A 15044-nucleotide genomic window follows, 5' to 3' on the forward strand; every position below is an offset into this window, starting at 1 on the left:
AAATGGGCGAAATATTGAATCTTCCATCCTACTATGGTGTCTCAACTAGCTGTGCTACAAGGTAATATTTAAGTTCTTGTTATTATCCCGAAAAAAAAAATTATTTTATATTGTTAAACAAGGATGACAACAACCATAAAATCTAAGATAAACAAATCAGACAAACGAACATATTCAGACTAGCGACTCTATATTGATCTGATCATAATGTTGCCAACCTATGTAGATTATACCTTTATGTTTACTGAAATGTTTAGACAAGGTTTGTAATCGAAAAAACATTTATACATGCCTAAATTTGCGACGCAAGAATGGACGGATGGATACACCTTATATGTAAAAAATCTTGTAAACAATGGTAAAGCTCTCTAATAAGAAAAACTGCTAATAACTAATAACCCGCAACCGTGGCTCAACACGTAGCGTATCCGCTCGTCGTCGGGAAGGTGATAGGTTCGACACCGCGTCATAACCGAAGATGTTAAAAATGGTTCCTACTGCTGCTATGTCAGATGCGCGACATAAATAGTTAGAGTAGGGGGAATGCCTTGGCCCAAAACAGGCGCAACTCATTACCATGCACAGTTAGGACATCTCAGACAAAGGTCGTACAATCAAAGGGTTGGTTGTCTGATGGGTGTTGATATCCTAGGCGATTGAGCGCATTACTCTGCACTTTAAAACGCAGAGTATGTCCAAAGGTGACGTGGAGAGAACTTGTGCCCGAAGCGACACCACGCCGCTAGAGTTAATAGTCAAATAAGAAAAACTGTACAATGATAAAATGCAATTTTACTAAGTAATAGACTAAAGTATGTATGTCTCCAACTCGAGGACCCTGTTCTGCCTTTCAATTGGATCTTTGAAAATCAACCAATAGCGTCACGAATAATAACACAGCCAATTTGCTATCTTACGAAAAGGTCCCCATTATTATTCTTGTACTAGATTGATGTTGGCTAAGCTGATATTGTTATACTCCTTCTGGTCAGAACCATGGGAATCTATGATCATGATTATCACTGCCTTCATAAGGTACATTTAAAATAATTAAGAATGATTGGGTCCAATAGTAGCAAAGCCTTTAAAAACATTTGTCTAAAATATAAACAAATACGCGATAAAATTCAAATAAGAGGAAAGATGAGTAGAAAAATATGTACATATGTTAAAGAACCCAGTTACTAACTGCGATGGGTAATTGCAGAATTGATCCGTTGCTAAAAAAAATGCCATGAAAGGTACATCCTATAATATAAGAGTTTTTTGTTACAGTGAATCTTCTGATAGGTCCTAAGAAGGTTTTATGCTATTTTTCTGTCCTTTCATATCCCTTCAAATATAGATCCCATAGATGCTAGGGGCGCAACCGCTAGTATACAAAAAAGTACATTTTTAAGAAAGGTAATAAAATTTTTAGGTACGTAATTATTTCATTTTTTATTGGTAAAAATAATTTACAATATATGTGCGAACAACAAGTTACAAGCCGTCATTGGGTAATGGTAGATTTAGGCCGTTAATTTAAAAAATGCCACGAAAGATACACATACAAAAAGTACATTTTTAAGGAAGGTTTATGACTTAGGTAATTAAGTTTCTAGGTAATTATTATTATTTCGATTTTTTTGGCAATGATAAAAAAATATTTAATTACATCAATTTACAATTTACATCAATTGTAGAGTTACTCCGTTACTAAAATAGCCATGAAAGGTATGCATAAAAAAGTACATTTTTAAAGAAAGTTTATGACGTATGTGATAAAAGTTCTAGGTAATCATTATAATTTCATTTCTCTACAAGGATAAAATGTATATATACCCTTACCCTCGCAAATATTAGGCGGAAAAGGAAAACCAATTTCAGAAGGGTCAAAACTGATAACATGTACAATAGAGATCATCTAGAGAAAACTCTCTAAATAAGCCAGAAAGGGAGGAACATCCCGGTCATACTATCAATTAAAAGGTGTACAGATTTCTCAAAAGCTTTGAGGCATATATTCTGTTAACAAAGTTAATCTAAAATTCAGCGCAATAGACGGGTAAACGGACAAAATAGTTTTAAAGTATCAGAAGAAGTTTTAGACAGATCTTTTCTTAAACACACGGAAATGGACAAACGGAAATTTATACAGACAGACTGTTTAAACTTATGAATATAGTGTTTTATTAACAAATATTTATAAAAAAAATTTGTGGGCAATATTTAAAAGAGAAGCTCTGAGAAATGCAGTAAATTGTAAAGTAATAGCTGAATTTGACAAATTTTCTAGAAAATGTTGCATATTTTTGTATTTTCCTGTAAATCATTATCATTTTGGAAAATTTAGTAATATTGCAATTTTCAACTTTTTTCCTCACAATTATCGTAATAAATATATTATATCTAAATCTCGTTTCAAGTAATTAGGTAAATTTAGATATTAATTTAATTTTTTTGCATTATACAAATAAAGACCTGTTAACTTTACAAAGGCTCATTCGGTATAATTCATTTTTAGTGAGTGAAGAAAGTCGCTCAAAAAAAATTCTGACGTCACAAAAATGAGGGATGAAGAGTAGAGGAGTGGGAAAGAAAACCCATAAAAAAGAGATGGATACTCTCTAAATTTTATGACCCCAAATGCTTATTTTTTAGCGACTTTCTTAACTCGCCATTTTTCCATAAGAATTATGATAAGATTATTTTTTTGGTGACGATATTAATTATTTTCCTATTTAAACTACCTATGCGGTTACGAAAAAATGATTTATACTTATTTTCTTTTTATGCTTATTAATTACTCTATTAATTCAAGGCATTTTACCCATTATAAACAATATCCATTGCTTGATTTGAAAATCTATTCAACATATTCAGGCGTGTTCCATGGATTGGAGAGTTTAATCTGCCAATAGCAAGGCTGTTTACTCCTCTCCTTACTCTCGAGATGCTCACCAATTCTTTGGTAAGTATTTTATAATTTTATAATACAAATACGAAGCTCTTTACAGTGCCTTTAAAATAATGACGACATAAAATAAAAATGACCAATGATAGGTCAATAAACAAACAAAATTAACAATAGCAGGTCAGTATACATATTAATTGATCAAAGGTAGGCCAGTATGACGTCATTTTTATTGGCACTATGAAAAGCTTCAACAAGTACAATTATTTTTATTATCATGCAGCAAAGAAAAAACAAACAATGTATTCACCATAAAAAGCCTGTGAAACTGTCAATTTTGCTAATTTCAACACCTCCCACTCTCCCAGTATAATTCATCTAACGTGCCTGATAGTTTCCCAAAATTTCTTTGAATTGAAGGTTTCGTGATTTCTAAAAAATGAATCGAAACGAAAATTATAATCAATTATAGTTTTCAATAAAGTGAGTGGAAGATTCCCAGAAAATTTTTTTGCATGTGGTTGGTCAAATGAAATAATGCGGGTAAAGAAACTGGAACGATAGAAAATGACGGAAAAATAAGGAAAAATTAATTGCAAAACAAAATCTCAATAATTTCTTTTTTCTGTGATGTGTTTTAGATACTTAATATAAGATGAAAGAAATTCTTACAGTTTCTAAAACTTTTTGGTCGCCAAAACTTTTAAAAGTTGTGTATACAGCTTTTTAAAAATATATTTAAAAATACTAGAGCCAAAACACTATTTCATGGGTAAAACTTAAGCCAAACTTTAAACAACAAATACTTTTTTTTTTTAAATTTGACATTTGAGGGGGAGAAGAAAGGGAAAAACGTATTACTAAATCGGTCCAGTGGTGCAAAAAGGAAGCAGCTTATAGTGCCTAATAAAAATTACGTCATACAATACAAATGTCCAATGATAGGCCAGTATACATTGTAATTGACAAATGTTAAAATGTATACTGGCCTATCATTGGTCATTTGTATTGTTTGGCGTAATTATTTACTATGCACTATAAGCTGCTTCGGTGATTCATATCTCTTTTATACTAGGATAATCAAAACTAAGAGTCTTAATACTCTGAGTCTTAGGAATTAATTAATTCTGGCATCATATATGTATAGACGTAGAGTCCTTATTTGTTATAGAATGTACGAATTTTGAAACAAGTTTTCTCGGCCAAGTTTTGAGAAAGAGTAAGAGTTTACTTAGAAAACAATCCAAACAAATTTCTCACTTAGTTTTCTTTATTTTATAACAATCAAGGATGCAGGGATAAGTGACACCATTTTCCAACAAATTTCTTTTTTTCGCATGATAGACCATAGATCCGAATAGTTGGAAATTATTGATGGCTAATTAATTTTTTATTGACCAATCCGTATGACTGTGGCAACAATAGTTTTTTTCTTAGATTTTATTTTATTTGTTTCAAAGTTTTCTTTTGCTCTTTCTTTATTTTATTCATTTGGTACTCAAATTGCCCTATTTTGTAAACAAAACAGTGAAAACATAAAAAATAACATTTCCTATTCATTATTGATATTGTTCACAGAAGAAATTATTGTATTTCAACATGATAATAGTTACCTAAAAAATACATCTTTCTTTTCCTGACATCATCCCATAATTATTATTTTTTCGTTTAGGTTTTGACTGGAATATTAGTTGAATCAGGGTAAGCCTTTTCTTATTCGATTCTGTACATATAAAAATATATTTTAGATATGCTACTAAAAATCTTTTTTTTTAATATCACGTTTTCATAAAGCTTACAAATATTTGAATTTTGATAGAATGATGTTAAATTTAACAAAGCAATTAGGAAATTAGCCAAGTTATTTGCAAATTATTTTGATGAACATCCGACTTAAACATTTTTAATGAATACATTTCAAATTCATGAAATGATTCATTCATTATTTTTCAGAACTCGCAGGCACTTTGAAGAAAAGTATATTTTATTTATTTTAGGATCTGTCTAGTGCCTTGGCTTGGTTTAAACATGCTTGGTATTGGAGTGACCTCATTTATGTTCCTGGACTCCGCCCTTTATACAGGTTTGCCCATATTCAACCTTACTATAAAACCTTTGTTACTGATAACTTAAATTCCTTATATTCGTTGATTTTTCCCTATATTTAAAAACAATTTAAGTGTAAATCTTTAAAATAAAACTTGAATAAACTAAATTCTAAGTTGATAGTTTTTTATTCTTATATTTTCAATGAAATTAGTATTTTATTTTTGTTTTTAAAACCTTTTAAAGTAAAACGGAAATAAGTACACGAAGTTAATTTTTAAAGAGTTCTGCAATTTGGAAGTGTTTTGGCTTTTCACATTTCTTACTATAGTACATAAATAGAATTTAAAACAAAACAATACGATCTTATAACTTTTTAGTAGCGAAGCTACTCTATAATTCACTTTGTCCGCCAGACAGTCAGTCCGTAACGCTATGGGGGAAATGGGCTTTACTCAGCTCCTACAAGATATAATGCAGAAACTTTTTGACAACATCCCCATCATTAAGGAGCACAATTAACTATAAAACGGTCAGACCGCTTTTTAGCAGGTTTTAGGCTATTTTTTGTATTTTTCACATTTTTCTCCATATCTTTGGTGTTTATGGTCCGATTTTCAAAATGTTTTCAGTTATAGATATAAAAATCTAAATTTCCTGTCGTTTAAAGAAACCAACCATGACGGTCCGACTGCCTTTTAACATTTTTATATTTTTCACATTTTTCTCCATATCTTTGATGTTTACGGTCCGATTTTCAAAATTTTTGAAGTTATAGAATGTAGATATCAAAATTAAGAAAACAAAATGTCGTTTTAAGAAAACAAACATGGCATTCAGACTGCCTTTTAGCAGGTTTTTGGCTATTTTTCTGTGTTTTTGGACCAATTTTCAAACTTTTTTTTGGGATATTAGTATCAAAATAATTTTTCACATTGTTATGAGCATCATTTTTGTAATTTACTTTGACCATCGTCATCATAAAAAATAAAACAAGGTTTCGTTTTTATTTTCTCTGATAAATCTATTCTTGATTTTAAAAATACACTTTAAATCTACTTGTACAAATTCCCATCCGCGATTTTTTGTGCTTCGCTACTTATGGATGTTGTCATCCTTGTTTTTATATGAAAAAAATGATAAAAATTTAACTTTCTTTCGTCTTTTATTCTTTCTTTAAACAAATTGTACAAATTATCAAAAGTCACAAAGGTACCTGATTTTTTTTTCAAAAAATATTACATAAAAGGGGTTATGAAAATTAAACTGATCTTTTTTAATATTTTCTAATGTTTTTTAATATTTTTGATCGATCTTTTAATAATATTAAGATCAGGGCTGGGCAGCCGCGCGTCAGCTTCAAACTAAAACCCGTTTAGATGCTTTGAGATTTGTTTGAAAAGTTGGATTGTCATATGTGGGACAGGTTTAGACTTCTACCTCAGTTTTAAAATTGTAAAAGGTTGATCAGCCTTATGCTAACAGGCGGCTGACGCGCTGCTGCCGAGCCCTAATTGATATCCTTAATTAAGGAGGAGTAAGGAATACAAGCAGGAACATGACAATACTGACCAATGATGATGTATTACCCACAGACAACGAGTATTTACCAAATGGCAATCACGTGGTAAGAAGGGAGAGGGCATTTAAATGTAAATTATACTGGTACCCAAAGTTTTATAGATGCGATCGTTTTTCGTTGGCTTAAAAACTTTCATTTAAAATCTTGATTTGATGGTCCCTTAAGATCCCTGAATACTTTTTAAATTTGTATTCATAAAACTATTGATTCTGATTTAATCCCACCAAAATGTTTTTTAAACTTTGGAAAACAAAAAAAAATAAGTTTTCCCATATCTCTAAATCATCAAAATGAAATCTAAAATCTTTTTTTAAAATTTTTAATTAAAATATTTTTCAGTTGATTTGGTTATGTCTTCTTTACATCCTATGCCAACAGTACAGTGCTGTTCTAGAGCTTTATTTCTTTCTCTTTAAAAGATCAATGCTGTTTTTTCCAAGGTAAGTTTACATTGAGAAGACTACTCTTAAAGTCCCCAGTATAAAACTAAAAGTCAAAAATATTGAAAAATGTATGATTATTCAGAGCAATTTATAATTTGTTACAAGAAAAATGTTCCTCTCCAACATAAACTACATATCAACAGTATTTTTTCTTTAGTGGGGGGGGGGGTCATAGTTATGTTTATTTGTTATCCTCAGAAAAAATCTTAGAATCAAGATATGACCACTAGGATAATCTCTGAAAAGTATAGCCCATTTGGTCCTGTGATTACCGAGATCTTAATATAAAGATTATATAAAATTTTTCAGGAGGCTAATTGAGGACACGTCTTTATTAGAAGATATCAAGGTATATACAAAATTTGCTTATTAACATTAGATAGGAAACTGTTGTGAAATAAAATCATAAAACCTTTCTTTCAGGATACTTACATCTATTTTTAGTAGCGAAGCTACTCTATAATTCACTTTGTCTGTCCGTCAGCCAGTCCGTCAGTCAGTCCGTAAGTCCGTAACGCTATGGGGGAAATGGGATTTACTCAGCTCCTATAAAAGATAGAATGCTGAAATTTTTTTGACAAAATTCCTATTAGTAAGGAGCACAATTAACTATAAAACATCAATGGCGGTCGGAGCGCTTTTTAGCAGGTTTTAGGCTATTTTTGTATTTTTCACATTTTTTCAGTTATAGATATCAAAATTAGATTTCTTGTCGTTTAAAGAAAACAACTATAACGGTCAGACTACCTTTAAACAGGTTTTAGGCTATTTTTGTATTTTTCACATTTTTCTCTATATCTTTGGTGTTTATGGTCCGATTTCCAAATTTTTTTCAGTTATTGATATCAAAATTAAATTTTCTGTCATTTAAAGAAAACAACTATGACACTCAGACTACCTTTAAACAGGTTTTAGGCAATTTTTGTATTTTTCACATTTTTCTCCATATCTTTGGTGTTTATGGTCCGATTTCCAAAATTTTTTCAGTTATAGATATCAAAATTAAATTTTTTGTCGTTTAAAGAAAACAACCATGACAGTCAAACTGCCTTTTTGCAGGTTTTTATTTTAAATTTTTAAATTTTTTAAGTTAAGGATATAAAAATTAAATTTCCTGTCGTTTTAAGAAAACAACCGTATTCCCATCCATGAATTTTTGGGCTTCGCTACTTATGGATGTTGTCATCCTTGTTTTAATTTGACCCATATAAATGTAGGATTGCAGCTCTTTAAGTTCATCTAGCTACTCTTTTCATACAGAATTACAGAAATTGTAAAGAATCAACAGACAGAATATCATTATCTATCTAGGTTGAAAAGAAATCAGAGAGTTGTTATCAACCAGTTGTTGTGTCAACTAACAACAACTTCAAGACCACCCTTGCCGAGGCCAAGAATATCAACTATGTCAATGATCATCAAGATGTTGAGAAAGATGAAAGTAAGTAGTAGTTAATTGACTGCAAAGCAGGCAGGGAGAAATATTCTGCTATTTAAAAGTTGGTATTTAAAAATGTAAAAAATAAATTTTCACTTATTTTATTTCAATTCTTTACCAATAAGTTTTTAATACTCCTCTAACATAAATAAAAAAAAACCAGGCTATTTTTATTTTTCTCTTCTTTAGATTAAAGATATTGCACTCTTATATATCATAAATGCTAGCAGTTACGCAACTAGTTACGCAAGGGGGTGGGTTGATTTAGAAAACACATTCTTTAATTTTAGATTTTAAAAATAAAAAATAAATTTTGTAGGGAGAGTGATTTTTTTCTAGGGGTCATTTCTATTTTGTGGGTGGTGGTACCCTCCCCTAAAATAGTTATAAACCTTCCCAGGATCCACAAAAAGCTACCCCGTAAAGGATTAATTATTTTGTTTGTAAATATCAAAAAGCAAAGGATTTTGTAGCCACTAGCGCAGCTACTATTTAAGTAACTTGATTAGAAATATTTCCCTATTTATTGTAGATGAATCTGTCTTTTACATAAATTCCCAACTCTTATTGGTAGAAGAAAAGTTAAACAAAGGTATAGGTGGTTTTACTTTACTTGACGAAAATTTTTCTTGGATCTTAAATCAATGTGTTAAAATAATCTTCGAAATCTCAAGAACTTTGATTTTAAAAAAGGTCATTTTTGAAAAGTTTTATGATTTGAAATTGGATTATCTTAATATTCTTGACTAAAATAGATAATAATTAGTTAGTACTATAAAACTAAAAACGCAAGTGCAAATAAATGAGTAAATTTATGAATATAGCAAAGAGCTGTAGAGTTAAGAGAATTAATTGGTTAATTGATGTACATCCCATATGAAGATAAACAATATAACCCTAAACTTAGATTATAATTATTGGATGAAAAGTTTGCTAGTATGAACCAACCAATCAAGATTTTAAAAAGTACCCAAAGCCAGCAAATGAAAGTGCATTTTATTTAAAAAAAAAAAACTGAATTTTTTGGAAAAAATTTCTTTCTAAAACTAAAATTAAGGTTTTGAGTCGAAATCTCCCCCCACACAATAAAGGAGCAGCCGCCAGTCATCATATAAAGTAAATAAGCGATGTAAAAATCAATATTAAAATATTTAAGTTTAATAAGGTTTAATAGAAACTTAAATATTATTATTATTATACATTATAAGATCACATCATTAAAATTTAAAATAACTTTTTTTTTATAAAATGATAACTTCTAATAGAAAAAAGGATATTATCACCGTGTGGGAGGTGGGGGGGGGGGGGGGGTGTACCATGGTATCTCCAATTGTGAGGTAGTTATGTCATGAGAAGTGGGGGGTTGGAAGAATCAAAATATAACCATACAAAAATTTGAAGGAGTGTTTCATAAACGTCCTTGAAGATTATGACGTGATATACAATAATCTAAATTTATTTAAAGACAAACAGTTAGAAAGACACACTCATAGAATGGTACAAAAGACGTATGGAGAAGCGTCGCTTCTCTTCAGAAAAGGAAAATAAGCGAGAAAAAAGTATATCTGAAACACATGATCAAAACAGACAGACTTATGCCTCAACGAAAAACGACCTTAATATTTTTTAATATTGGGGAAAAACTATGAAAAAATAAGATCTACTTCTTATAGATGCTGACACTGTAGAGACAACATCCCTGCTTTCATCCAACACAAACTCATCCAGCGGAGGCTGTGGTGGGTCATCAACAGACACCATACCGCCGGTACCAAACACGCCACCGCCAACCTCAACCCCTCTACAGCCATCGCTGATCTTCCCGTCAAGTTTCCAACCCCACCTGCCCGGAACATACCTGGAACTTGAGACAAAACCGCCAAAAGTAAGGAGTAGGACTCAAAGCAGAACTTCAAGGACGTCCAAAGGTAGGATTTTTCACTAGTAGCTGTGCACCTAACATCTAGGGGGATGACGAAGGCAGAAAAAACCTACCTAAAATAGAGAACTCTGTTACTTGGTTAGCGAGATCATAATGAGTGCAATCATTAAGAAAATAGATATGTTTTCAGTTTCGCATCATCACTATAATTTGGTATGTTTTTTACGTGCGTCTGGAAAGTTATAAATGTATGATTGACTTCATTTGTTCATTGCTTATTTATAAGTAAAATACACTAATTGGATAAAAAAAAATATTTTAGAATAATATATTCATGATTAATCTTTATTTTAGATATTATGATGCTAGAGAACAAGGATGGTAAACAGCGCATGTCAGCAGCCAGCGAACTTGATGTTTCAAACAACAGAAAATCATGGGAGTCTTTCAAATTCTCACTGGAAAAAGAAAATTTTGAGTAAAATTGTCTGGATCCTCCAAATCTGCTTAACCAGTTTTAACCTGAATGAGATCTCATAGTCATACACATTATTTACACTAACATAAAAGCTTATGGGTTTTCAAAAGTTAATTTTAAAAGATAAATGATCAAATTGGATGATTTTCTTTGATAATATATTTTGTTATTAAAAAGAACACTTAGAAGTGAAAAAGAAGCCATTTCTAAAAGTCTTTGATTTCAGAATTAACCAGAAAATGAGTTTTATTAATTGATTTTATATTATTAATGATTTATTAATTCTCTTTAATTTAAACCAAAGATCGGTGATTCCACACAAAGTTCGTATTGAGTATTGATAATTTATCCCCTCATTTTTAAATAAATTAAAATAAGGGAATTTGGGGTTATTTTTTCCCTATACCTGCGGTGCTCTAACCCTGTGGGGCTAATCAGTACTCAAAATACCCTAATCTAACCTAACCCTGTATAATAAACAAACAAACGAAAAACTAGGGGTAGGGGGGGGGGGGTAATGCTACTACGCTTTGTGTGAAAGTACCCCCAAAAGCATGCAGTGGTGTGTCGAAGGGAGCTTTCAAAAGTCAGATGATCGTTTACACCCCCCCCCCACACACCCCCTAAAGATTTTATAAACAAATAGATTTTGAAAAATCATCACATTAAAAACCATGTTATGTTTATATTTCAAGACACAACTGTATTGTACCATACTCGACTAAAAATATCTTTGATATTAAATGTCATCATCATTTTTTTTCAATGTAAGCTTAGGTGTAGATTTTAATACAGAAATCCAGCGACAAAGGGACAAATAGAATATTTTGCCTGTCGATTTTTAAAAGCGAAGCTTTTCTATAATTAGGGTCGGTCCGTCCGTACGCCCGTCCGTCCGTCACGGATAGCTTTTTTCGTTAATTTAGGCATGTTATAATTGTCCTATCGATTTCAAATTTTGCATGGTGATTCCTTCAGTAGTTAGGTACGATGTAGAAAGCGTAGCAACTCTATAATCATTACCAAAATGTCCGTACGTCCATTTTAAACATGTTGATTTTTTTACTTTTTTAACAACAAATTTTTATGTGATCTAATCATCCGATTGATCTGATTTTTGGTATAGTGATTCCTGGGACAACAAAGTATAATGTTTTAAGCGAAGCAACTCTAAAATCAAGTCCTAAAAATGTAAGTATGTCCATAAACATTATTCTGTATAAAGCAGTTTTTCAACAAATTTACTTACAATTTTGCTTCGACTCTTATACATTTATATTCGGATTATTCAGTTCTGACACTATATAGGTGTTAATGTCCGTTTGTCCTACCGTTTCAGTGCTTCGCTTTTATGGATGTTGTCATCCTTGTTTTATTATTTTTCAATTAGATCCTTTTTGATATTTGTAACTTTTATCTATCTCTTTATCCTTGCTATAAATGTAAATACTATCCATGAATTGTGTAAAAAAAATTTAAGTGCACGTATATGACAACTTGTTACAATCTAATGTAAAATTTGAAATTTGAGACCAAAAAAATCCTCGGATATACGTATGAGTTAATTGATAAAATATTACACAGTAATATCAAGGTACAATGTTATAAGCAAAGCATCTCTATAATCAAGTCTTAAAAATGTAATTATGTCCTTAAAGCAATTTTGCAACAAATTTACTTACACTTTTGTTTAGATCTAAGCATTAAAATTGTGTCAATGTAGTTCTGACACTCTCTAATTGTTAATGTTCGTTTGTCCTTCCATTTCAGAGCTTCGCTCTTATGGGTGTTGTCAAGATCAACAATATAATAGTGAGAATCACGAACGAAGATAAGTGTTCCTAATGGTATTTTCTTATGTCAGGCTTATGTAAGCTTTTAGTTAAGTATCCCTATGAAGTTTCTAAGTTATTGTTAAGTATTCCTAAATGTAGTAATGTTAAGTAAGACTTAGGGAAGCTTTAATGTACCTTATGAAGTTTACTAGGGGTTCCTATTTTCTTCTTAGTTACATTAAGTTAGGTCAAGAAAAATCAGGTTTGATACACGAGTACCTTTTTGGTTATGTCTTAAAACAGCCAATTGTTTTTCTAACTAAAGATTTTTAAAAAATATTTCTATCTATTTTAAGTTTTTGAGCACGGTTCCTTGTAAATTCTGCCACATACATCCTATCTGTGTTATACATAATAGCAATTAACCATCTAAGGCCTCTTTAAAGATATTTTTTTATTTTCATAATTATAAAGAATGGTTACTTAAAAATATTTTTTATAGGGTGATTTTTTTAGTAGAAAATATGGTAAATTAACCTCCCCAATATATATAAAAAACACAAATCATATTCAAATATTGGAAATGGGCAGGTGTGCTAAACATTTGCAAATTATTTTTTTTCGTTAAAATGAATGAACAACAAAATAGATGTAATTATTTGATTCTACATTTAAAGAGCTATAATTCAAATTTTATTACAATGAGTACACTTTTAGTTATTTATAATGTTTCTTTTTTTCTATTTATGTAGACGAAAAAAACTTTACTCTAATTAAGACTTATCTTTCATATTTTTTAATTTTATTTTTTAATTATTTAATTAGGGTTACATAAAATTACTTAGGTATACTTAACATATAAAAGGTATCTTATCTAGATAAGTCAGGTAGAAAGCAAGTACAAATTCTCATTCAATCCAGGGAGGGAGGGGTCATTGGGCTTTCTAAAATATTACATTAGTCCCCAAATTTGTATTATAACGTTTTCTTATTCAATAGCTTAATAACTTTTGGGACTTTTTTTCGAAATTTAATTGGTATGTTCATTAATCTTAATATCCAGCCGTTTTAACCACTAATTGTACAGTACAAGGACGTCCAAGCCTTTTTTATATGGGGGGGAGGTAAAACAAAATTCAAAAATTTTGCCTAGGCATCCCAAAATTCAATTTGGGCGGGGTATCAATTTATCTACTATTGTCTTATCCCTTTAGATCCCTGATTTCATCTACATTTAACTGATTGATATATTCATTTGTGTTCCTTCATATGCGCTAAAATCCGTATACTAAAGTAGCAGGATGTTTGTTTGTCTGTGTGTCTGTCTGTGTGTCTGTACCAAAGGATCTCGCTAAACGCTGAACCGATCGGGTTCTCCTTAATATGTAGATTCTAATGGTTTCTGGGAAGGTTTATGACTATTTTGGGAGAGGGTACAACCAACCTCCCATAACATAAAGAGAATTATCGTAAAATAAAGAAGTAATGTAGAGACTTTAACAAATAAAAACATCTAAAGTGCCACTAGAGGCCTCTAGGGGCGTAGCTGCTATTTTAGAAATAAAGTAAAAGTGAAGGTAAATACAATGGTCATAAAAAAAGAGATATAATCAAGGATGTTTAAAATATCTTGCTAGCTTCTGGAATGAATAGGTTTCTTTTCATGGAAGCTTCTTATATGCCATTAGTTATATTTTAAAAAAAGGAAACTTATTCTTGCTTTAAAAAACTTTTAAAGATACTAAAAACTGTTTTCATGCGTAGTTCTTAGTCCAGTCCTACACACACAGACAGACATACACCATATCTTTTGGCTACCCCTCTAAAGATATTAGATTTATATGAATTGCTTCAAAATGTTTTGTACAGGATGATTTTTAAAAGCGAGGCTTTTCTATAATTATGGTCGGTCCGTCCAAGATAGATAGCTTTTATTCGTTAATTTAGGCATGTTAGAATTGTCCTATTGATTTCAAACTTTGCATGATGATTCCTGTAGTAGTTAGGTACGATTTAGAAAGCGTAGCAACTCTATAATCATAACCAGAATGTCCGTACGTCCATTTTAAACATGTTGATTTTTCTACTTTTTTAACAACAATTTTTTATGTGATCTAATTATCCCTTTGATCTGCTTTTTGGTATATTGATTCCTGGGACAACAAAGAACAATATTATAAGCAAAGCAACTCTATCAAGTCCTTAAAATGTAAGTATGTCCATAAACATTGTTCTGTATCAAGCAGTTTTTCAACAAATTTACTTACAATTTTGCTTCGACTCGTATACATTTATATTCTGATTATTCAGTTCTGACACTATACAAGTGTTAATGTTTGTGATTTTTTCAAATTAATTTCGTTATTGGTATAAGCTGGTAATAAATAGCCCATTGTCCCCTCTTTCTCTATTAAAATAAAACATGTGATGTTTTATTAGCAATTTTCTAATTTCTTAGCACAGTAAAAAATGTTTTCAGTGTTTTCCCTAAATCAACACTTCAT

The 15044-nt window shown here is 30.7% G+C and overlaps 1 protein-coding gene across 1 annotated transcript; it reads left to right on the plus strand.

The window, feature by feature from the left end:
• Positions 1-14249, plus strand: LOC145315774 (uncharacterized). Its single transcript, XM_080155859.1, has 11 exons — positions 1-61; positions 949-1035; positions 2866-2953; positions 4569-4597; positions 4894-4979; positions 6475-6569; positions 6864-6964; positions 7277-7316; positions 8279-8408; positions 10079-10333; positions 10642-14249. The coding sequence occupies exons 1-11, from the start codon at positions 3-5 to the stop codon at positions 10767-10769; spliced, it is 1098 nt and encodes a 365-aa protein (XP_080011985.1). The 5' UTR covers positions 1-2; the 3' UTR covers positions 10770-14249.
• The last annotated feature ends 795 nt before the right edge of the window (positions 14250-15044 follow it).

This window comes from Acartia tonsa, chromosome 1 (genome assembly GCF_053477335.1).
Source record: "Acartia tonsa isolate MP-2025a chromosome 1, ASM5347733v1, whole genome shotgun sequence".
In the NCBI taxonomy this organism is placed as follows: Eukaryota; Metazoa; Arthropoda; class Copepoda; order Calanoida; family Acartiidae; genus Acartia; species Acartia tonsa.

Bases quoted from the DNA above. Each gene is read 5' to 3' on its own strand.
- LOC145315774 (XM_080155859.1), top strand. From the start codon at position 3: ATGGGCGAAATATTGAATCTTCCATCCTACTATGGTGTCTCAACTAGC. The intron at 1,036-2,865 runs GTACATTTAAAA...CAACATATTCAG, and splicing joins ATTATCACTGCCTTCATAAG to GCGTGTTCCATGGATTGGAG. The intron at 7,317-8,278 runs GTATATACAAAA...TTATCTATCTAG, and splicing joins CTTTATTAGAAGATATCAAG to GTTGAAAAGAAATCAGAGAG.